The following is a 24,109-nucleotide window of genomic DNA, read 5'->3' as shown; positions in this document are numbered from 1 at the left end:
CTTGCTAGAGACATCTGTCAGTAGCAGCTCAGATACAGCAGGATTTTTTTGCTTATGCTGTTGGAAGGAACAGCATGTGCCAAGGCTCTGTGGCAGGCTCTGAAGGAGGCCAGCCATGGCTGGTGTGAGGCATGAAGCCTTGGAGTCAGGGCTGATGCCTGTAGGGAATTCTCAGCCTGTCTATAGTTGCTGACTTAACGTTGCACAGTCTCCACCAACTGTATTTTCCTAACAAAAGTCTAGTGGGTTTGTTTTCTTCTTTCTTGTTACACAGATGCACGCAAGTGCTGCAAGAACAGCATTCCTCAAAGTGCACACTGTGGTCAAGCGTCCTGAGAATGTGGCTTTTTTCTTGCTAAAGATCAGAGTGTTTTATAGGCAAGCATGGAGTTCAGTGGAAAGCAAGTAATGTCTAGGTTGAATGTTGCTGGAGAGACCCTGCCCTTTCTTTTCCTTATGCCTCAACTAAACAGAAATAACTTACTCTATGGTTTCATACTAGATTATACAATCAGATACCCTTCCACAGTCAGAGTAACTAGGGTTAAACATTCCTCACCAGCAGTCCTGCTAAGTGTTTTTTTGTTTTTTTTTTGAGATGGAGTCTCGCTCTGTTGCCCAGGCTGGAGTGCAGTGCTACTATCTTGGCTCACTGCAACCTCCACCTCCTGGGTTCAAGCAATTCTCCTGTCTCAGCCTCCCGAGTAGCTGGGACTACAGGCGCGTGCCACCACACCCAGCTGATTTTTGTATTTTTAGTAGAGATGGGGTTTCACCATATTGGTCAGGCTGGTCTCAAACTGCTGACCTCAGGTGATCCGCCTGTCTCGGCCTCCCAAAGTGCTGGGATTACAGGCATGAGCCACCGCGCCCAGCCCCTGCTAAGTTTTTAGTGTTTAGTGTTTTCATGGATTGAGTGTTGGTTATGTAAGTGCCTTGTGGGGAGAGGCTCTGTTTTCTTTGTGGTGTGATACTGACTGCATAATTGATTCTTAGTTACTATTAGATAAGGTGATGGTGGGTTCAGGTGTAGATGACTATATTTATGGAATAATCCTGCCACTTCTAAGTCCCAAACCTTGGAAGATGAGCAGAGATGACAGTACCTGGGCTCTTTCTTTCCTGATGGTATTTCATTGCACCTGGCCATCGCTGGTGCCCCTTCTGTCTTTCTCCCTCCAAGCAGAATGCTGTTTATCCCATGCCCTCTCTCTGATCTTTTGGCATTTCAGTGATGCTGTCTGGTGAGTGAGCCTATTCACTAGCTACTCCTTGGCTATGAAGGTCCCTCTCTGGGCCAGGTATCTGTAGCTAAGGTAATGCCTCACTCACTCCATCTTCTCCACTGCTGTCTGTTCCTTGGGTCCCTATGTTCACTTCTGTTAGAGCTCATCCACTCCAGGCGGTGGAACTCTCTGGCCAGCTTAGTCTTGAAATTCTGTTAAAGCTCCCTGGACTCTTTACCTCCTTGATACACAGCATTTGGTTCTATTTTGAATTCCCTGGCTTTTAGACTTTCAGGATACTTTTGAGTCCAGAGTTTATTATTTGAGCTTTCTTTCATGGAGAACAAAATCTCCAGCCCTGACTTTTCAGCAGCTAAAATTAGCTTTGCAGAAGTGATCTGGACTGAGTGGATAGAGAATCCCTTGCCTGATCATTGAGGTGCCTGCCCATTCTTAGTCTATAATTTCTTCTCGTCTTCTGCAAAAAGAAAATCAGGAAAAATTTCAAATGTTCTCGCAGAAAATGGGATTCCCATTGCATCAGGCCTTTCATCAGAGGACAGGAAAGAGTAACTTGGTTGGAGTGGACTTCTATGCTCCAGAAACTGTGCTGAGAGGCCTTGCATGCTCTACTGTGAGTCACCTTCACGACATCCACTTGTGCTTCCTATTCTAGGGGTATTCTATCTTCAGCTCAAAATTAAGGAACTCACCCATGTTCTCACAGTTAACAAGCGGTGAAGCCAGGATTTAAAAACTAGGTTTGGCTCTAAAACCCTTGCTCTTTCTACTCTACCTTACTCAGAATCGATCCTGGGGGAAGATGGAAACAAAAATACAGATTCTCTTTTGTATACACATCTGGCTCCTTTAGAATTGCATCATGGGGAACTATTCTGCTCTAAAGATCTTTTCAGATAACTTTTCCTGTGTCAACCCACTAACTTTAGAAACTGCTTCCACAGTCCCTTCTTCTTTCCTCCCAATTCATGCTGCTAAGCTAGTCCCTGAAACATTTCATCTTCCCAATCCCAAACTCCTAGCTCCTCTTATCTGCCAATTCATGCTGGCCCCACAGTCTGACATTCCAGCTCTGTGCTCCTTGTAAATCTAGAAATCCTCACATCCTACCCTCATGGGCTTGTTAGTTTGAGATGGAGTCTTGCTGTGTCACCCAGGCTGGAGTGAGTGGTACAATCTTGGCTCACTGCAACCTCCGCCTCCCGGGTTCAAGCGATTCCTGTGCCTCAGCCTCCTGAGTAGCTGGGATTACAGGCACGCACAACCATGCCCAGCTAATCTTTAAATTTATTTTATTTTTTTTAAATTTGAGATGGAGTTTCACTCGTTGCCCAGGCTGGAGTGTAATGGCGTGATCTCAGCTCACTACAACCTTTGCCTCCTGGGTTCAAGCGATTCTCCTGCCTCAGACTCCTGAGTAGCTGGGATTACAGATGCCCACCACCAAGCCTGGCTAATTTTTGTATTTTTAGTAGAGACAGGTTTTGACCAAGTTGGCCAGGCTGGTCTCAAACTCCTGATCTCAGGTGATCCACCTGCCTCGGCCTCCAAAAGTGCTGGGATTACAGGCGTGAGCAACTGTACTTGGCCTTTATTTTTTATTTTTTGAGGCAGAGTCTCGTTCTGTCGCCCAGGCTGGAGTGCAGTGGTGCAATCTTGGCTCACTGCAACCTCCGCCTCCCGGGTTCAAGCAATTCTCCTGCCTCAGCCTCCAGAGTATATGGGGTTATAGGTGCCTGCCACCACACCTGGCTAATGTTGTTTGTGTTTTTAGGAGAGATGAGGTTTCACCATGTTGGCCAATCTGGTCTCGAACTCCTGCCCTCAAGTAATTCACCCGTCTTGGCCTCCCAAAGTGCTGGGATTATAGGTGTGAGCCACTGTGCCTGGCCTACCCTTATGTTTTAAAAACATGTTAGCCCCAACTTAGGGTAAAAGTTACCACTTTCCTTTTCTATTCTTGATGTATATTACTGTAAGAAAAATCCATGGGAACCCATGCTGCTGCAAGTTTATTATATATATGTATATATTTTAACCTAAGTCATTTCTTAGACATTTTAATTCAATTCATTGACTCTTTGTAGTGAACTAATGCTGTGGCCATTAGTTCACTGTCTTAGTTCACCACCAGCTCGGGGGCTCCATTCTCTTTTGGTTTACATAGAATTTCTTTTAAGTTTGAAATAGCTGTCAGTTTTTTTAAATGGGGACATTTTATGTAAATCTAGATTTCCAGAGTCTCTTGAAAATTGAAAGGTGGCATGCTGGCCTCCTCTTCCTCAGGCAGTTGTTTTCTCATGAAAAGCAGCAGCTTTTCCTCTGTCCCCTCTCGGCCACCTTCGCTGATTTACCTGTTTGACCCTAGAGACTATTTTTCTGTGGTACTTTTGCTCCATATTCTCCAAGTTCCTGATTTTTGTCAACTACTTCGTAGGAGAGATTGACGCTGAGGTAAGTGACCTTGTTTTCTTCTTTATCATATTTTTTTCTACTTCTCTCCTGCCCCCGGAGAAGAGGTATTTCCTCTCACCAAGGCTAACCCCAGTTTCCATGTTCTCCATATCATGTCTTGATACAGAAACATGCTGATCGTTTCCTTAATGTTAAAAATAAAAACATCCAGGCTGGGTGCAGTGGCTCATGCCTGTAATCCCAGCACTTTGGGAGGCTGAGGCGGGTGGACCACAAGGTCAGGAGTTTGAGACCAGCCTGACCAACATGGTGAAATCCCGTCTCTACTAAAAAAAAAAAAAAAAAAAAACCCAAAAAATTAGCCGGGCATGGTGGCGGGTGCCTGTAATCCCAACTACTCAGGAGGCTGAGCAGGAGACTTGCTTGAATCTGCGAGGCAGAGGTTGCAGTGAGCTGAGATCGCACCACTGCACTCCAGCCTGGGTGACAGAGCGAGACTCTGTCTCAAAAAATAAAATATCAATATTTGTTGCTTCTGTTACTTGGTATCCACTTGCTTCTTAGTGTTTTATCAGGCCCAGACTTCCATTTTCTGAATGTCAGTGGCATTTTCTGTTTTCATTCTCTCTACCTCTTAGCATTATTTGGCATTGTTAACTATCCCATCTTAAAATTCTTCTTTTAGTTTTGATGACACTAAAATTTTGGCATTTTGTTTTCTGATTATTCCTTTTTGCTTCCTCTTTCTTTTCTCTCTTTCTCTCTCTTTCCCTTCCTTCCTTCCTTCCCTCCTTTCTGTCTCACTCACTCTGTTGCCCAGACTAGAGTGCAGTGGTGTGATCTCGGCTCACCGCAACCACTGCCTCCCGGGTTCAAGCGATTCTCCTGCCTCAGCCTCCCAAGTACCTGGGCTTACAGGCGCGTGCCTCCATGCCCGGCTAATTCTTGTATTTTTAGAAGAGATGGGGCTTCACCAGTTGGCCGGGCTGGTCTTGAACTCCTGACCTCAAATGATCTACCCACCTCAGCCTCCCAAAGTACTGGAATTACAGGTGTGAGCCACCGCATCCAGCCTCCTTTTTGTTTCATTTTCCTATCACTTAGATACAGGTATTGCAAAGGCTTTATCCTTGGCTCCCCTCCTTTTGTAATCTCATTGATGGGCTTCATGTAGTGCTGCTGTGCAGATGGTCCCAAACCTCGACTCTAGTCCAGCATCTCCTGAGCTCTAGGTGATGTTCCGTCAAGTCTTCTAATTGAAACCTACCTCAAACTGACGTTGCCATCTCATTCCTCATGACTACACCATCTTTTAATGGCATCACATTTCTGCCAGTCACCAAAGCATGAATTAGTTTCCTTTGACACATTCCCTTTCAAACACACAGCCTGGGTGGGCAGCATTCCTCAGAAGGTGCTAGAGCTGCTGTAATAGAAGACCACGGAAGGTGTGGCTTAAATAACATTTATTTTCTCACGGTTCTAGAGGCTGGAAGTCCAAGGTGTCAACAGGTTTGGGTCCTCGGAGGCCCCTCTCCTGTCTTCTCCCTGTGTCCTCACATGGCTTTATTCTCTGTGCAAGTGCCTCTCTGATGTCTCTTCCTCTTTTCATAAGGGCATCAGTTCTGTTGAATTAGGGTCCCACCCTTATGACCTCATTTAACCTTTGTTACTTCTTTAAAGTTCCTGTCTCCAAGTATAGTCACATTGGGGATTAGGGCTTCAATGTGTGAATTGGAAGTTGGGGGCAAAAGTCAGTCTATAATAGAAGGGGAGTTCGGGACTTGAAGTAGGAAAGCTATCCAGGCTGGTTAGTAGAAAATACTGAGCCAGGGTTATCAGTTCAGGGAAAGTATACAGCTGGCCCTTGCTGAGAAGCAGGCAGATAAGTGAGTGGCTACAGAACTACAGTGTCCTTGCAACCCCTGGACTAAGAGGAGCCCAAAGCACAGTAGTGTTCAAATTGAGCTGTGGCCTCAGAAGACTTAACTGTGCATTTGCCACTCTGTGACAGGGGATCTTTCCTCATGACAGTGAAACCAGAACAAAATAACTACATGCCAGGGGAGTAAGCCATCATTAGGAAGAGTGGCAGGAGCCTGTGGGCCCTGACACTGGGTGCTGCACACTTGTTGTTCCTCCTGGACACTTGTCATGGTGAGTGTAAAGAAGTGTTTTGGACATCTGTGTTGTCACAGCTGTTCTGTCTGAGATCATCTCTGCATGGAGAAATCTGAGGGAACAAGGCTGAAGAGTTACTACAATGTCACTTAGTCCTCTCTGTAGTTCCTCCACCTCTGTCACCTTCATTCTATTCTGATGGCTGCTATGTGGGTCAGGCAGGCCCTTTATCACGTGTGAGTAGGATTTTGACAACAGCCTCTTACCTGGCCTCTCTGCAGTGTGTCTTTGCTTGAATCCAGACTACCTGCCCTTCTTGGAACCCAACTCTGATCCTGTTATTCCTCTGCTTAAAAGTCTTGAGTGGTGCCCCCTTCCACCAAGCTAAGGCCAGATCCCTTGGGCTGATATTAAAGGCCTTTATAGTCTAATTTGTCACCCATGATTTCCCTTCTGTTGGCTGTCCTTCAACCACATTGGGTTTTAGCTCTTCCTTGACCACACCCAAGCTTTCCCTCTTTCTTTCTCTCTCTCTTGCTCTCCTCTTTCTCTCTCTCTCACTCTCCTCTTTCTCTCTTTCGACCGTGTCTCACTCTGTCACCCAGGCTGGAGTTCAGTGCACTGTCTTGGCTCACTGCAACCTCCGCTTCCTGGGTTGAAGTGATTCTCCTGCCTCAGCCTCCTCAATAGCTGGGACTACAGGTGCCCACCACCACGCCTGGCTAATTTTTGTATTTTTTGGTAGAGGCAGGGTTTCGCCATGTTGGCCAGGCTGGTCTTGAGCTCCTGACCTCGAGTGATCTGCCCACCTCTGCCTCTGTCTCCCAAAGTGTTGGGATTACAGGTGTGAGCCACCACACCTGGCAAACTTTCCTACTTTCATAACATGGTGTCCACACTGTTTGGTGTCTAAAATGGTCTCGTCCTTCTTCTGCACTTGTTGAAATGTCATCCATATGTGGTTAAGGCTCAAATCAAGTCTTGCCTAATTTTTGAAGGTTTCCTTAATTTGTTTCATATTGTAGGTCTTACCTCACTTATACTCTGCTCACAATGATATTTTTCTTTCTTTCTTTCCTTTTTTTTTTTTTTTTTTGAGACAGAGTCTTGCTCTGTCCCCAGGCTGGAGTGTAGTGGCGCGATCTCAGCACACTGTAACCTCCACCTCCCGGGTTCAAGCGATTCTCCTGCCTCAACCTCCTGAGTAGCTGGGACTACAGGCATGCACCACCACACCCGGCTAATTTTTGTATTTTTAGTAGAGACAGGGTTTCACCATGTTGGCCAGGATGGTCTAGATCTCTTGACCTCATGATCTGCCCTCCTCGGCCTCCCAAAGTGCTGGGATTACAGGTGTGAGCCACTGCACCTGGCAAGTTATTTTTGTTCTAAAACTTTTTCTTAACTTTATTCAACTATAAAGGCTCTTGAGAATAGGGGTGGTGTATAACTTTATCCTTTCAACCACTTGACAGTGTTTTGCATATAAGTGAGGGGCAGATGCCTGTGGCATGAACCAATGAAATCAGGTTTGGGTAGTGTGTCTTCTTGATGCTGAAATGGAAAATAGAAGGAACTATGTTCGTGATCCCAAACAGATTTCACCTGCCCCAGCATGCTAACTGAAGAAGCTAATTGTTTGGGAAAGGGAAGAGATTGGTAGGGAGCAAAGAACTGTGGAGTAAATCTGGCAACCATCACTCATCCTCCAGGGTTCACGGGATGACTGGTAGGGCCTCAGTCCTGAATGGATTCTGCCCATAGGTTTGGAGGAGGATGAGGAAAGGCCTCAGCTTTTAAGGTGTTTAGGTTTGGGAGGTGGGGAGCAATCCCCTAGACTTAATTAAGAGCATAAAGAGTCCATGAGAACAGTGAAAGGTTGTTTTATCTGCTTGGTTCTATGCTCACCCGACTCAGAACTAGAACTTGGGGAGGGAGGCACAAGGAACAGATTGCAGGTTGCGACACATTCCTATCCTGCTGGCTGGGGCACTGATTGTGGGTACACAGGATCCCAAGGACTGCACGGTGTGACCAAGGGCTTCTCCTAATGAGGCTGCCACCTTGGCCTGTCAAGTTGGATAAAGGTGAGCCCAGGGTGGCTGTGATTAGTTCATTCAATCTCAACATTCCTCTGTGACCCATGAGGGAGGGAGTTATCCTGAGGCTGAGGGGAGACAGGAGGAGTCGAGGCAGCCTAGGGTGATTTTTTTTTTTTTTTTTGGTGGAGTCTCGCTCTGTCACCCAGGCTGGAGTTCAGTGGCCTGATCTCGGCTCACTGCAAGCTCCGCCTCCCAGGTTCACCCCATTCTCCTGCCTCAGCCTCCCAAGTAGCTGGGACCACAGGCGCCTGCCACCACGCCTGGCTAATTTTTTGTATTTTTAGTAGAGACGGGGTTTCACGGTGTTAGCCAGGATGGTATCGATCTCCTGACCTTGTGATCTGCCTGCCTCGGCCTCCCAAAGTGCTGGGATTACAGGCGTGAGCCACCGCGCCCGGCACCTAGGGTGATTTTTAAGCTCTAGTTCCTTTGATCGGGTTTAGGTCTTTAGGTCTGCTTTAGACCTGAGGTGGGGCCTAAGCATCGATTTTTCTAAATCTCTACAGGTGATTCTGAGGGGCAGCTAGGATTGAGAATCAAACTTGTAAGGTGATTGCGAGCATTAAATGAGATAATGTGCCATAGAGAGTTTTCAAATGACATGATTTATTATTGCTAGCATCACCTGACACGGTCTACAGAGTTACACAATTTCAACTAAATTCTTCTGCTCACTCAGATGAGACAGCTGGAGCCTTTGGGCATGGGTGGACAACTAGGACTGAGGAGATGAAGGAAGATCTTGTCATTCTGCTGACTTCACTCCTCAAGGAGTTGCCATTTATTTTCCTTCTTCAGAATAAGAATTTACTTACCCCTGGCCCATGTTTTGTCTGGTCTCTAGCAGCTTCAGAATTCCTTTTCTTTTCTTTTCTTTTTTTTTTCTTGAGACAGAGTCTTGCTCTGTCACCAGGCTGGAGTGCAGTGATGCAATCTTGGCTTACTACAAGCTCCACCTCCCGGGTTCAAGCGATTCTCCTGCCTCACGCTGCCACCACACCCAGCTAATTTTTTTTTTTTTTTGAATTTTAGGAGACAAGGTTTCACCACGTTGGCCAGGATGGTTTCGATCTCCTGACCTTGTTATCTGCTTGCCTTGGCCTCCCAAAGTGCTGGAATTACAGGCGTGAGCCACTGCGCCCAGTCCAGAATTCTTTTTCTTTCTTTCTTCTTCTTCTTCTTCTTCTTCTTTTTTTTTTGAGACGGAATCTCACTGTTGTCGAGCTGGAGTGCACTGGCACGATTTCGGCTCACTGCAACCTCTGCCCCCCAGGTCCAAGCGATTCCCCTTCCCCAGCCTCCCGAGTAGTTGGGATTACAGGTGTGCACCACCATACCTGGCTAATTTTTGTATTTTTAGTAGAGATGGGGTTTCACCATGTTTGCCAGGCTGGTCTCTAACTTCTGACCTCAGGTGATCCACCCACCTTGGCATCCCAAAGTGCTGGGATTACAGGCGTGAGCCACCACACCAGGCCCAGAATTCCTTTTCAAAATAACACCTGGAAGCTCATAGGAGTTACACAAAGAGCACTCAGGAACAGCTCCCAGCTCAGACTTCCAGCTTTCTGTGCAGAGGAGTTGGTGAGGGTGGTGCTGAGGATCTCATATATCAATCCTGTTGATGGCCGTCTGGGGCCTGAGAGTCCTTGGCCTGCCTTGGGCTGGGAAGAAGTCCCCTAGGTCCCACCAGCTATTTCTTTCCTGTGGAAAATAGACCAGTGGCTTTAGTTCTTTCTACTTTGCCAGATCCAGAGGTCATACCACCCTCCTTTTCATGGTCATTACCAAGCCTTCCTAACTTCTAAAGGGTATTTAATGTTTCTTCTTGACCACGGCCACATTACTCTCTTTCCTGGCAGCAATAATCTAATCATTTTGGAAAAAAGCAAAATTTAATGGTATAATTAGCTTTTTCATCAATAAAATTGGTGAAAAAAAAGATCTCATTGGCTCTCACCCCCGAGCGGTTCCTGTCTGCCAGCCAACACTTTGTTCTCTTTCCCACAGATAAACAACTTTGTTGTCAACTATTGATTTTTCCCCCCCGAGCTCAGGAATGATTATAGCTTTCTTTCATCTCCAGTCTTTTTTTTTCTTTTTTTGAAACAGGGTCTCATTCTGTTGCCCCCGATCTCGGCTCACAGCAACCTCTCTGCCTCCAGGTTCAAGCCATCCTCCCAACTAAGCCTCCCGAGTAGCTGGGACTAAAGTTGTGTACCACCATGTATTTTGGCTGTTTGAACTGGGGAACAAAGCCTGCTGGATTTAATGGACTCCAACTTCAAATGATTGCTGCTAATGATATTCTAGAAATCCATAGGCCTTCATTTCTTCTGTGTCTATCCACCAGAGGGGTCTGATCTCTAGATTTTCTCAGGAGGCAGAAGATGAGGTGGGGTTAAAGAAGTAGGAAAGAGTATCCTTAAATACAAAGATCCTTCCTAATTAGGCCCTGTGTTCCAGAGTCCCAGGCATCCTTGTCATGGAGCAATGACAGAGTCTTGTGAAAGAGCCATACCCCAGCTCTGAATTAGGGGACAGAGTAACACCAGGATGTGGACTAGACAGAACAAGGCCTGGAGGTGGACCAGAGCCCACCTCCCTTGGCTCCTAGATGAATCATCTTTCTGCAAGATGGCAAAGGAAACAAATAGTTTTAGGCTCCCATGTAAGACCAGGCTTTTGAGGTTTAGGTCTGCTTTCCCCATTGGTGCAGTTGGGGGCGTTAAATATTTAATCAGTTTGGCCTGGGTACATGCAGATCGATGGCCATAGCATTAATCCATTAATGGCTGTGTGGTGGGGAGTACACAGTGGCAGAAGGCAGTTGGGGGCTTGCAGCAGTAGCTGTTTCCCCACCAGTATGGTAGCATTTCACTATTGGTATAAAGTGGCTCTAATTTTCTGGCTTCAACCAGACAAAAAAGAAACTGACCTTGAATGCTTGAGCCTTCAAAGCCGTAGATGCAGATCTGAGCGATTACCATCTGGCTGTTTGAAAACTTCAAACAAAAAAGTCAACTTGAGATTCTGCCAAGAAACAGTGATTTGTGTTTCTTTGTATGTCAGGCTCACCGGTCTCCAGTGAGACATAGGAAAACCTTTGCCTCTTCCCCTCTCTCCAGACACAGGGCTGGTTCTCCTAGTCAGGAGGTTTCACTTTCTATCCTTGGCCTACAAACAAAGAGATTAAGAGTTTGTGGTTGACACTGCAGGGCGTGAGATTGTTGAGTCTTGGGTGTGAGTGCCTTAGAAATGAGCATTCATATGCTGATCACAAACAGCCTCATCTCTTGATGAAAACATAGTATCTGTTGGCCTTATTCTGATTATAAGGACATATTTTAAATTTTGTAGGATTTGAATGAGGTTCTCCAATAATTACTCCCAACTTTAAGAGGGCTTTGCATGTTTTGTTTGACATTGTTTTATTTTCTTCACAGCAAATATCATTATCTGAAATGATCCTATTCATTTATGTAATTACTGTCTGATCCTCCCAGTAAAGTACATTGAGACCTCGTCTTTCTTTTCTGATTTTTTTTCTTTTGGGGTCTTTTGGCTCTATGAAATGGAAAGGTGTAGGGATCTACAGGTGAGCTTGGACATAGATGTGAACTCAAGCTGAAACTGAACTGATGCTCGCAGGTTGGGATCAGCAGAAAGAGGAGTGAAAGGTGAGGGAGCTGGAATGGGCCACCAACAGGTGCCTGGATGTGACTCAACTCTGGTGATGCCATATTTTCTCCTTTCATCCCAGAGTGGTGTTTTCCCGGCAGCTGGTCATGGCTTTTGATAAGGCAGAGCTGCCTAGCTCTCCCAAGGTGCTGGTGTTGACCACTGGTGAGTGGCTTTGCTGTTTTCTTGCCTCAATGCTCGATGGGGAGTCTATTTGTTTGCTTCTTTCTTTGCTACTTAGTCACTCGTGCCACTGGCGGCATGGGGCTTCAGACTTTGCAGAGACTGCAGGAGAGGCCTGGTATTGGGCAGCTGGGGGCTCTCTGTCCGATTTGTACTGTACGTCTCTGTGGGCATGAAGGTCAGGGATGGCTATCTTCAATCACCATGCCATGGCTTCTAGGGTGCCTGGAGCACTTTGTGGCCTATTCTTCACCCTCCCCCATATCCTGTGTGGTCATCCGTTCTTGTCCCTCCAGGAGGGAAGGGATAGGTGGTTTATTCTGATTTGTAGGTAGGGAACTGTGATGAGAGGAACTTGAGGGCTTGCCTTGCAGGTGGTGTGAAGAGCAGACTCCAGTGCTCTGTTGTGAGCCTTCTGCCTTCTGTATCAGCCTCTTGCTGTTCTGGCCCCTGTTCTTATTCTCCTATAAAAGAAAAAGCTTTCAGCCAGCAGGTGTCGGGGCACTGGCAGAAGTCTTACCCTTAATAATAACTGTGTGCCGGAGCCCTAGCTGTCGGTTTTACACTTGTCCTGTCTTCCTCCTATGGCTCAGGACCTTGCCCCTGCAATGGGGCAACAGGAGGGGCAGGATGAATGGAAATAGAAGCTGCTTCAGGCCAGGCATGGGGGCTCATTCTGTAATTCCAGCACTTTGGGAGCCTGAAGCATGAAGATCACTTGAGCCCAGGAGTTTGAGACCAGCCTGGGCAACAAAGCGAGACACAGTCTCTAAAAAAATTAGTTAGCAGGGCATAGTGGTATGTGCCTGTAGCTCCAGCTATTCAGGAGGCTGAGGTGGGAGGATCGCCTAAGCCCAGGAATTCGAGGCTGCAGTGAGCTGCGATTGCACCATTGCACTGCAGCCTGGGTGACAAAGCGTCTGGGAGGGAGAGCCCCAACCTAGCCACTGGAATCCCTTTTCTATCGAGCATCTCTTTTCTGCTGTGGCTAGAGACTTCAGGGGCCAGAACAGCCTTTTCTAGTGCATCTCCAACATATTGGACCAGCTCCAAGGCCTGGTGTCCTTTTTTTTTGAGGCAGAGTCTCACTCTATTGCCCAGGCTGGAGTGCAGCAGTGTGATCTCTGCTCACTGCAATCTCCACCTCCCAGGTTAAAGCAATTATCCTGCCTCAGCCTCCCGAATAGCTGGGACAACAGGTGGCTGCCACCACGCCTGGCTAATTTTTGTAATTTTAGTAGAGCTGGGGTTTCACCATATTGGCCAGGCTGGTCTCAAACTCCTGACCTTGTGATCTGCCCGCCTCGGCCTCCCAAAGTGCTGGGAATACAGGGGTGAGCCACTGTGCCTGCCTTTTTTAATGGTTTAAGCTCTTCCTTGTCCTGTCCTACCTCACCAAGCTTCTACTAATCCTTCAGTTCTTGGAAGTGTCATTCCTTCAGGAAATGTTCTTTGTTCTTCCCATCCCACTCCCTATTCCCAAGACCCTTTGTTATTTTCCCCCTTATCACTGCATTCTTCCCCAGCATGACACTCACCACGTGTGGTTATAGGAATGTAATAATGTTCCCCAATAGAAGAGGCAAAGTATGGGTCCATCTTGTCTACAGATTTAGCCTCGATTCCTTGAACTTGAAAAGCTCTTCAAATGTTTGAATGAGAGTGGGCTTGTCATAAATTTTTTGGGTCATGTATTTGGACTTAATTTCTTTAGGTCAGAGGACAAAGAGGGGTTTGGTTGGAGATACTGAAATGGAAGCATCTGTGTCCAGTACTCAGTAAAAAATATGTGGGTCTGAAACTCTAGTAAAAAGGTTGTCCTTGGGGAAACAGATTTGGAAATCATTAGCAAGTTCTGGAAGGTGTCCTCCTGTGCCCCAGCATTACTACCCAAGCAGTCTAGATTTGGTGATTGGAAGAACAGAATTATAGGAGATGGAGGATGGGGTTCTCACTCCAATTAGATTCTGTTTTCCATGGTTTTATTAATTTATTTTTTTCATCACAGAAATGACCTCCACCTTCAACCCCCGAGAATGTAAACTGTCCAAGCAAGAAGGGCAAAACTATGGCTTCTTCCTGCGAATTGAGAAGGACACCGAGGGCCACCTGGTCCGGGTGGTTGAGAAGTGTAGCCCAGCAGAGAAGGCTGGCCTTCAAGATGGAGACAGAGTTCTTAGGATCAATGGTGTCTTTGTGGACAAAGAAGAACATATGCAGGTGAATGAGACATTTGGGGCTTTTCTTCCAGGATCTCTTCAGCCCCCACATCTTCTCTGCTGATTATAATTTTGGGGGTTGGTAGAGTTTGGTTCTTTCCTGGCTGCCACTGGCAAGGCAGGACACCTTTATTGCTGTACCTCGTGTTGGCCAATCAAGTCCCCTATGAGGAATCAAGAACTGTACACATTACTCTTGGATTTGAATAGCGTCAGGTCTAACATGAATTGCGTGTTCACTATATACCAAAAATGGTGCTAGGTATTTTTTTTTTTTTTTTTTTGAGATGGAGTTTCGCTCTTTCACCCAGGCTAGAGTGCAGTGGTGCGATCTCAGTTCACTGCAAGCTCCACCTCCAGGGTTCATGCCATTCTCCTGCCTCAGCCTCCCAAGTAGCTGGGACTATAGGCACCCGCCACCACACCTGGCTAATTTTTTTTTTTTTTTGTATTTTTAGTAGAGATGGGGTTTCACCGTGTTAGCCAGGATGGTCTCGATCTCCTGACCTCGTGATCCACCCACCTCGGCCTCCCAAAGTGCTGGGATTACAGGCATGAGCCACCACACCTGGCCAGCAATTTTATATTCATTATCTTGTTAAGTCCTCATCATGACCTCATAAGGTATATGTTACAATTTCACAGATTAGGAAGCTAAGTACAGATATCTTAGCTTGCTAACATGTTCCTGCTGAGGATATATGGGAGAGTCTGGCCTTACCCTATTCTGCCTGACTCCAAAAGCATGGTCTTTTCCTTACACTGTGCTGTCCCCATGCACATGGGAGGAATGGTTACAATCTAGGGCAGCCCTCCTCTCTAGAAAGGACCAGTCTTGTAAGAACCCTCTGGGCTGGGGTTGGACCACACTCTAATTCCAGCAGTGCCAGAAGCTCAGCCTAATCTGCACCTGGATCTCGGGAGGGCAGGGATGGAGGTGGCTGAGGAACTACCTGCTTCTACTTGGGTGTCAAGGGTCAAATAGCAGCATCTCCAGGGCCAGATATTGAGCCAGATGGTCAGCATTTCCCTCTGGCAGTTGGCAGAGGGTTATTAAAGTTACCTTTTTCTTCTTCCTCCTAGGTTGTGGACCTGGTCAGAAAGAGTGGGAATTCAGTGACTTTACTAGTTCTGGATGGGGATTCCTATGAGAAAGCAGTGAAAACACGGGTGGACTTGAAAGAGTTGGGTCAAAGTCAGAAGGAGCAAGGTTTGAGTGATAATATACTTTCCCCTGTGATGAATGGAGGTGTGCAAACTTGGACCCATCCCCGGCTCTGCTATCTCGTGAAGGAGGGAGGCAGCTATGGCTTCTCTCTGAAAACTGTCCAAGGTGAGAATTTTTTGGGGAGCAGGGGGAGGCAGGGGCAGGGCACGGACAACAGGCTTCCAGAACAAAGATGCTACTGGTTAATGACTTTTCTTCTTTGACTTTTCAGTTGCTATAGATAGCTTGCAACAGCTTGCCTCCCTCCATCTCTCACTCCCACCCTGCCCTTTCCCTTGCCTTGCACAGTTGTGCAATGGGGGAGGGACACTGGACAGCAGTGGGGGTGGGGGGCACTGGGTACTCCTGTCCCTGAGTGTTTGTCAGGCTGACACTTGAGGACTCTTTGAGGTCAGGGGGCCAGAGGGTTGATGCTTCTAGCCCTCTTAGGGTGAAAATGAAGGGGAGAATAAGGAATAAAAGGCAAGAAAAATGAGATTCTTCATAATAGCTATTTTTGAGTAAGATTGGTATCTTTTTTTTTATCTGAGTGCCCAGATAGTCATTCATTTATTCAACAAATTCTTGAGCACCTGCTGATGTGCCAGGCACTGTTACCTTTGCTGAGAATACCGCAAAAATTTCCACCCTCCTGTAACATTTGGTAGTATCCTCAGTTGCGGCTCAGCCCCACCTGTTCTGAGGTGCATCTTTGAGCTCTAGCTAAGAGGTACATAGTGATTTGAGAAACCCCGACCATCAGGAAGCACCAGAAGTTCTATTTCTAGAATTTCAGAGGTGCAGACTAACCTGTGTTCAGTTGACCGTGGCTCTGGGATATTGGTTGGAACCAGAGGAGCTGTGTTAGCTGGTCGGTTCCTTCTTGAACACTGCCTCTGCCTATGTTCTTTCTGGGCCTGGAGAAGCACTGGTGGTAGGTCATGATTTGGCAAGTGATACAGCAACAGACCAGTGGTAAATTTAAAATAGTTTCTAAGGCTTATTTAACCTGTACCAAGAGATGTAAACTCACGATAAGGGGTATTTCTCAGGTCTGTCAGTTATTAAACACAGTGGTGTGCATAGTCAAAGGAAGCTTGGCACGTCTTAGAAGCCTATTATCAGTAAAGTGGTAAAAAAAAGAAAATCATAATTCAGATTCTACTCATCTGGCTCGTGTGCTAATTAATGCACATGGTGAATGGTTTAGGTTAGCTTTATGAGGAAAATGGTCTCTTCATGACAAATATATAACAAGGTAGCAGGAGAAATGCTGAGTGTTTAAGTAAGCAGAGTTTAAGTTACTGTCATTCCTTACAAGTGATTTATGTAGTCATTAGCAAGCGATCCCTTGCCTAGGTTGACATACAAGAGTCCCCCCTTATCCTGTTTGGCTTTCCATAGTTTCAGTTACCTTACCTGCAGGCAACTGTGGTCTGAAAATATTAAATGGAAAATTCCATACATAATTTTTGCATTGTGAACCATTATGAGTAGTGTAATGAAATCTTGTGCTGTCCTGCCCCGTCTTGGACGTGAATCCTCTGTTTGTCTAGCATCTCCACGTGGCATGTGCTTACCTGCCTGTTAGTCTTACTACTTACTACTCAGTTACCAGGTCAACTGTCACGGTATTAAAGTACTGTGTTCAAATAATCCTTATTTTGCTTAATAATGGCCCAGCACAGAAAGAAAAATATCACATATTCTCATATGTGGGAGCTAAAAAAGGTGAATCTCATGGAGGTAGAGAGTAGAATGAGAGATACCAGCAGCTGGGAAGGGTATGTGTGTGGGGTAGGGTGGGGATGAAGAAAGCTAGGTTAATGGGTACAAACCCACAGAGAGAAGGAATAAGTTCTAATGTTTGATAGCACAGTGGGGTGACTATAGTTAACAACAATGTATTGTACATTTCAAAATAGCTGTAAGAAGATTTGAAATGTTCTCAACACAAAGAAATGATAAATGTTCAAGGATGGATGTCCTAAATATTACACCCTGATTTGTTCATTATATGCTCTTGGTATCAAAATATGACACACACCCTATAAATATGTACAAATGTTATGTATCAATAAAAAATAATAGCTCAGGCCGGGCGCAGTGGCTCACGCCTGTAATCCCAGCACTTTGGGAGGCCGAGGTGGGTGGATCATGAGGTCAGGAGATCGAGACCATCCTGGCTAACACGGTGAAACCCTGTCTCTACTAAAAATACAAAAAATTAGCCGGGTGTGGTGGTGGGCACCTGTAGTCCCAGCTACTCAGGAGGCTGAGGCAGGAGAATGGTGTGAACCCGGGAGGCAGAGGTTGCAGTGAGCTCAGATTGCGCCACTGCACTCCAGGCTGGGTGATAAAGCAAGACTCCGTCTCAAAAAAAAAAAAAAAAAAAAAGCCAAAAATGCAACGATAGTGATGCTGGCAGTTCAGATATGACAAAGAGAAGCTGTAAAGTGGCCAGGCACAGTGGCTCATATCTGTAATCCTAGCGCTTTGAGAGTGCGAGGCGAGTGGATTACCTGAGGTCAGGAGTTCGAGACAAGCCTGGCCAACATGGCGAAACCCCATCTCTACTAAAAATACAAAAATTAGCCAGGCGCGGTGGCAGGTGCCTGTAGTCCCAGCTACTCAAGAGGCTGAGGCAGGAGAATCGCTTGAACCGGGGAGGCAGAGGTTGCTGTGAGCCAAGATTGCGGCCCTGCGTTCCAGCCTAGGTGACAGAGCGAGACTCCATCTGTTAAAAAAAAAAAAAAAAAAAAGGCTGTAAAGTGCTTCTATTAAGTGAAAAGTTCTCGATTTAATAAGGAAAGAAAAAATACTGTATGCTGAGGTTGCTAAGATTAGCTCAGTTATTGTTAATCTCTTACTGTGCCTAATTTATAAGTTAAACTCTATCGTAGGTATGTAAGCACAGGAAAAAACATATAGGGTTTGGTATACTATCTTAAAGTTTCAGGCCTCCACTGGGGGTCTTGGAATGTATCCCCCATGGTTAAGGGGGAACTGCTCTATTAATATCTTTGAAGAATTGACAGCATTTCTGTAAGTAGCACCTAAATCTCACCACCTAAATGCATTTGGGTTCTTCCCTCCCTCCTGTGCCCGTCCTTGTTAGCCTACTTTGGTGAGATGACTCCACAGCATACGATGGCTAATATAATAGTACAAACTGAAGAGGAGAGAATGGTAAAGATGCTTTCTGATTCTACAAATGCAAAGAAAGGGCATATGACACAATAATGCAGTGTGGGCATGTTTTAGCGCTTTCTGGTTCAAGGGGCCAAGGCCACCCAAGATTCCATCTTTGCATTTAGCTGACCTCAGAAATTCTATTCAAATCAACAAATACCCACTGAGTAAAGGCTGTGTCAAGTTCAGTGCCAGGAGCTATAACTGTGATTTTAGATCAGAAGCCAAAGGCCGAGTTAGCTCTAAAATCAGAAGTTTGTTTCACAAACAAACTTTTCTATTGGGAGAAAAGTCTTTACCATTGGATTTCTAGTTTTTCTTTGCAATGGAGTGTTCTGTGAAAGGGTGGTGTATGCAAAGCAGTCCCTCAAAGGCCAAAGGAGCTGAGAAACCAAAGGACAAGGCAGGCAAATCCAGTTTGTTGGTACATTGGAATTTATCAGGGGAACTTACGAACAGAAGCATGGTCTTGGACAGCCACAAAACATGTAGATCTCTGTGTTACTCCCCAGACTCAAGGCTGATATACCATAGGGAAAGGGTATATGTGCTCCAGCAAGACAATCAAAGGCAGCCCTCCACAATAGCCAAGAATGCTATAGTGCATCATAGCCTATAATTTGTGTGATAACATTAAGGTTGACATGTTCTTAGATTAGGGACAGTAAATGAAGTAGGAATCGGGAGGCAATCACAGGACTGGGGCTAATCAGAAGTCAACATCACAGATTACCATCCAAGAGGGAGTCACTTGTGTCTCCACATGGAGTTTACCCCTACTCTCTTCCAGGTAAAAAGGGGGTGTACATGACTGATATTACACCTCAAGGTGTGGCTATGAAAGCTGGAGTTCTGGCTGATGATCACTTGATTGAAGTGAATGGAGAGAATGTAGAGGATGCCAGCCATGAGGAAGTGGTTGAAAAGGTATGCCCCAAAGGGTACTTTTCTTACCCTATCTTCCACTCTATTCTCATTGGAGATGACAGGAAGACAGGGGTGGTAGGGGACAGCATGAGTTTATGATGGAAAAAATATCCAGTTGAGTTGCCCCTTCATATTAAGGGTGAACAGACTCACACTAGTGGTATAAGCAGTGTTAATATAGGGTTTTGGAATAAAACCTTCCCTAGTTTCACATGAGGTCTACAAAATTATTAACTTTACCTTTTGGATCTTGTTTGTATCTGATTGGGAGCCCCCTCTGAACTGTTTGATTGAGACAGGGTCTCACTCTGTTACCCAGGCTGGAGTGTAGTGGCACAATCTCGGCTCATTGCAGTCTCGGCCTCCTGGGCTCAGATGATTCTTCTACCTCAGCTTCCTGAGTAGCTGGGACTACAGGTGTGCACCACCACACCTGGCTAATTTTTATGTGTGTGTGTGTGTGTGTGTGTGTGTGTGTGTTTTTGTAGAGATAGGGTCTCACTATGTTGGCCAGGCTGGTCTTGAACTCCTGAGCTCAAGTGATCTGCCTGCCTTGGCCTCCCAAAGTGCTGGGATTATGGGCATGTGCCACTGCGCCCTCTGAATTTACAATAAGTTCACTGTTGAGCCGTTAATACTGAAATGCTTTAATAGGAAGTGGGAGATAACCGAGATTTTCCTTTGAGGTCATATGGAACCTTAAAAATTGACCAACCTTCTCTTTGTAGAATGATTTTTTGACATGGACCCTTACTTTCTTTTCTTTTCCAAACTCCCGTTCTAGCTTTTATCTAGGTACCTTTATGGGTTTTCTGAATTCCAGCTCCTACTTGGGCTCAGTTAGCACCTATGTGGGTAGGTCATACTTAAATAAGGGAAAACAACTATAGAAGTGGAGATAGAGGCCGGGCGCGGTGGCTCATGCCTGTAATCCCAGCACTTTGGGAGGCCGAGGCGGGTGGATCACAAGGTCAGGAGATCGAGACCATCCTGGCTAACACGGTGAAACACCGTCTCTACTAAAAATACAAAAAAAAAAAAAAAAATTAGCCAGGTGCGGTGGCGGGCGCCTGTAGTCCCAGCTACTCGGGAGGCTGAGGCAGGAGAATGGCATGAACCTGGGAGGCAGAGCTTGCAGTGAGCTGAGATAGTGCCACTGCACTCCAGCCTGGGTGAAAGAGTGACACTCCATCTCAAAAAAAAAAAAAAAAAAGGCGATAAATACATATCAGTTAGCTGGTAGGGCATAGTGTAACAGCTTAAACTCAGGCCTTTCATCCCATATCTTTTGTTGAACCTAGAGACTGTGTGCCTTTATACTGAAACTTTCTTATTCCCCAGCATTGTTCTTGGGGGTTGATGTCATTCCTCATCTGTGTGTGTTGTTACAGGTGAAGAAGTCAGGAAGCCGTGTCATGTTCCTGCTGGTGGACAAAGAAACTGACAAGCGTCATGTTGAGCAGAAGATACAATTCAAAAGAGAAACAGCCAGTTTGAAACTGTTACCCCACCAGCCCCGAATTGTGGAGATGAAGAAAGGAAGCAATGGCTATGGTTTCTATCTGAGGGCAGGCTCAGAACAGAAAGGTAAGGTACAAGAGCAGGAAACTTGGCAGTGTAACCAGCAAATTCCTCATCCCAGTCTGACTCCAGAGTTCCATTAGGTTCCCAACTCCCAGCCAGATGCATGAGCGGCATAGCATAGAAGGCACAGCTGGGTCAGCGTCTATGTCACATGAGGGTCTGATGTTGGGCATCAAAAGTTTCCATAGCATTAAGATAAGGCAGAATTTGGGATCTGGGCAACAGTATCCTGGTAAGTTAGCTCTCTGGGGCGGGGGTGGGGGGAAATCCAAATTGGTAGCGTTTGTTTTCGGTACCAAATTGGTAGTATTTTGTGATGTAAATACTCCTCCCATGTCCAATTTCAACTTACTAACACGATGTCACTGAACACAATGAAGTGTTGCACAGAATTGGCTTTTGTGAGCCGGTGTGAGCCAGTATAGCACACCGCTGGACCTGAGGCCGAGGTGTGGGTGAGGATTTGGGATTCAGAACCAGGAGTCCTCCTTCCTTGCAACTCAATAGGAAGAACACTAGGTTCTTTCAGGTAAGGTAAATACATAAAAGAACATGAGTTCAGGCCGTACAAACTGCTATTCGCCCATAAGTTGTTATTTTCTTTTCACTCTCTGTTTACATTAATTTATCAAATATTAATTTGGTTTGTGTTTTGTAAAAACATCCTCAGTGCCTTGGAGAAAGAATATCATATGAAGCAGACAGGAATTCTTTAGTCAAGGAGTCTACCATTTAGTAGATAAGAGATAAGAGACGTATGTCCATAATGAAGGGAGATAGAGGTTAGTACCTTCATACAGGGGCAGATCAAGCACTGTGATAATTCAACGTTAGAGTAAGCTTTTCTCACTAAAAAGGTACCAGAAGCCCTCATAGTAGGGGTGGCACTAGAGTTCAGGCTTTGTAACATGAATAGATTTGGGAAAGTAGACAGAGCTGGGATAAGGAAGATCATTCCAGCAAGGTGGGAGTCATGTGAACACAGTCAGGAGACACTGGCAGTTTAATTGGCACATGATGTGTAGTACAAGAATTCATTGGAAAGGTAGGTTGGAGAGAGGTGACAAGGGGACTTCTATGCAAGACTGATGAGTTTGAACTTGGCTTATCTGACAATGGGGAGTTGTTTTTTGAGCAGTATAAGGGAGAAGAACAAAAACCAGCCTATAATGTCTTGGGGGCTTTGCACATCTCAATTACTCCTAACAATTATGCAAGAAGAACTGCTGAAATTGAGGGCTTGGAGAAGATACAGTAATTATGTAAGGTCAAATAGTTGTTTAGTTCCAAAGCCCATGCTCATTCTGTTGCACCAGGAAGTGACTTGGTTAGGAATGTGCATCAAGATGGATCTGAAGGCAGATCTGTATCAGACAGAAGGACTGGGGAAGGGAAAGCAGTAGGTAAGGTGCTGTAATAGTTTAGGTAGAATTCTAGGCAGGAACTAATACAAACTGCATTCAGGGTAGAGGAAGTGGGATGTGTAAGGTATTATGGTAGCATCAGAGGACTTAGCAATCATCTAGATATGGGGACTGGATGCTGGGGAAGAATCAATTGCCAAGTGTTGGTGACTGGGATGATGTTGCTCCACTAACAGGTAACCAAGAGGAGGGGCTTTGGGATGGAGAATGGGCAGAGCTGATTTTTGGTTTGAATACATTACAGTTGAGAGATCTATGAGATATTTTGTTGGAGATACCCAGCAGCTAGCTGGAAAAGTGAAACAGGAACTTGTTAAAAAAAAAAAAAAAAAAAGGCAGCATCTGGTGAAGATACCAGAAGGCCAAAGGCACATGGAGGCATGTATATACAAATATATTCAAAACCGAACACACCCAATTGCTACTAAAATGCCAGCATGGGTTTCTTAAGGTCCAAAGTTTTGGGTTTTGTTCTTTATTCTTCCCCATCTTTTATGACAGCTTTTACATAAGACGCGTGGCTACAAGTATGCCCACTGACTTTCTGGGAACTTGCAGCCTTTTAATACGCTATTTTGCCAAAATCAAATGTCAGACACTTTTAGTAACAGGATTATTTTCGTTAAGACCCCTTCATTGTTAATTGCTGGGTTAGTTTCTGGGGTGAGTTCTGAGCAGGAAATGAGCCTAGATAGTGTGCTTATAAGCTTCCTGGGATGCTGGTGGAAGGGGTGGTAGTTGTACTCAGCATGCCTTTTTTATCTATTTCATCAGGGCTTTGGGCTCCAGCAGAAAATCTGTTTTAATTTTTTAGGGGACTTACTGATAATTTTATTTTTTGGGGTTGGGGGAGGGTAGGTCAAATCATCAAGGACATAGATTCTGGAAGTCCAGCAGAGGAGGCTGGCTTGAAGAACAATGATCTGGTAGTTGCTGTCAACGGCGAGTCTGTGGAAACCCTGGATCATGACAGTGTGGTAGAAATGATTAGAAAGGGTGGAGATCAGACTTCACTGTTGGTGGTAGACAAAGAGACGGACAACATGTACAGACTGGTAAGTAATACAAGGCCATATATTCCATGCATTAAGGCTGGGCCCATTCACTCATGACCTCAACTTTTGCACTGAGTTAGGACTTTGTTCCTCAAACTGGAAGAGGCATAACAATCATCATTAAGGCTAAACTGAAGCTCAACTCAAATTGGTAGTGATAAGAGAATGCCAAATGATTGATAAATGAGTTTTAAGTCCTTGGTCTTAAGATTTTGAAAGAATTTGTGAATATAACTGCAGGCTTACTCTTGGTGATCTGAGAAAATCTATGGAGAATATAAGCCTGGAAATAAAATTGTTCCCAAAATAGGAAACAATTAGATTTTAAGCTTTAGGTCAGTTAAGTGCTATCAACTGCACATAAAAGCCTAGAAAGGATTATTAAACAACTTGTAAGCCCTTAGCAAATAAAAAAGAAACACAGATAGACCAAGACCAACCTGAATCAAACTAACTTTATTTTCTCTTAACAGCTCTTTATCATAACACCCACTACTGCATGTTTTAAGGTTTTTTTTTTTTTTTTTTTTTTTCACTTTTAACACAAGAACTGAGGTTGTCTAGTTTAACAGATACCTGGGGGGCCTTCTAAGTACCATCTGTCTTGCTAAGTGGTGATTGTAAAGATGAACAAGATAAATGTCCTCTGTGATATACAATGATAGTAGAATCTAAAATAAGCGGTACAGAGGGGGGAATATGATGGGTGGTGATATCTTAGGCCCTCCTCATAGATTAGGAAACCGAAGCTT

The 24,109-nt window shown here is 45.3% G+C and overlaps 1 protein-coding gene across 1 annotated transcript in view; it reads left to right on the top strand.

Annotated features, from left to right (window-relative positions):
• PDZK1 (PDZ domain containing 1) overlaps window positions 1–24,109 on the top strand; it is a 36,826-nt gene that overhangs the window by 6,030 nt on the left and 6,687 nt on the right. Inside the window, exons 2-6 of the mRNA XM_055356920.2 lie at window positions 13,758–13,969; window positions 15,052–15,301; window positions 19,158–19,294; window positions 20,686–20,881; window positions 23,161–23,357. Of these exons, the coding sequence (XP_055212895.2) occupies window positions 13,758–13,969; window positions 15,052–15,301; window positions 19,158–19,294; window positions 20,686–20,881; window positions 23,161–23,357 (992 nt within the window). The remainder of the gene's footprint in view (window positions 1–13,757; window positions 13,970–15,051; window positions 15,302–19,157; window positions 19,295–20,685; window positions 20,882–23,160; window positions 23,358–24,109) is intronic.

This window comes from Gorilla gorilla, chromosome 1 (assembly GCF_029281585.2).
Source record: "Gorilla gorilla gorilla isolate KB3781 chromosome 1, NHGRI_mGorGor1-v2.1_pri, whole genome shotgun sequence".
Classification (NCBI taxonomy): domain Eukaryota; kingdom Metazoa; phylum Chordata; class Mammalia; order Primates; family Hominidae; genus Gorilla; species Gorilla gorilla.
Note: the sequence above shows the minus strand (reverse complement) of the source record. Positions and strands in the feature narration are given on the sequence as shown.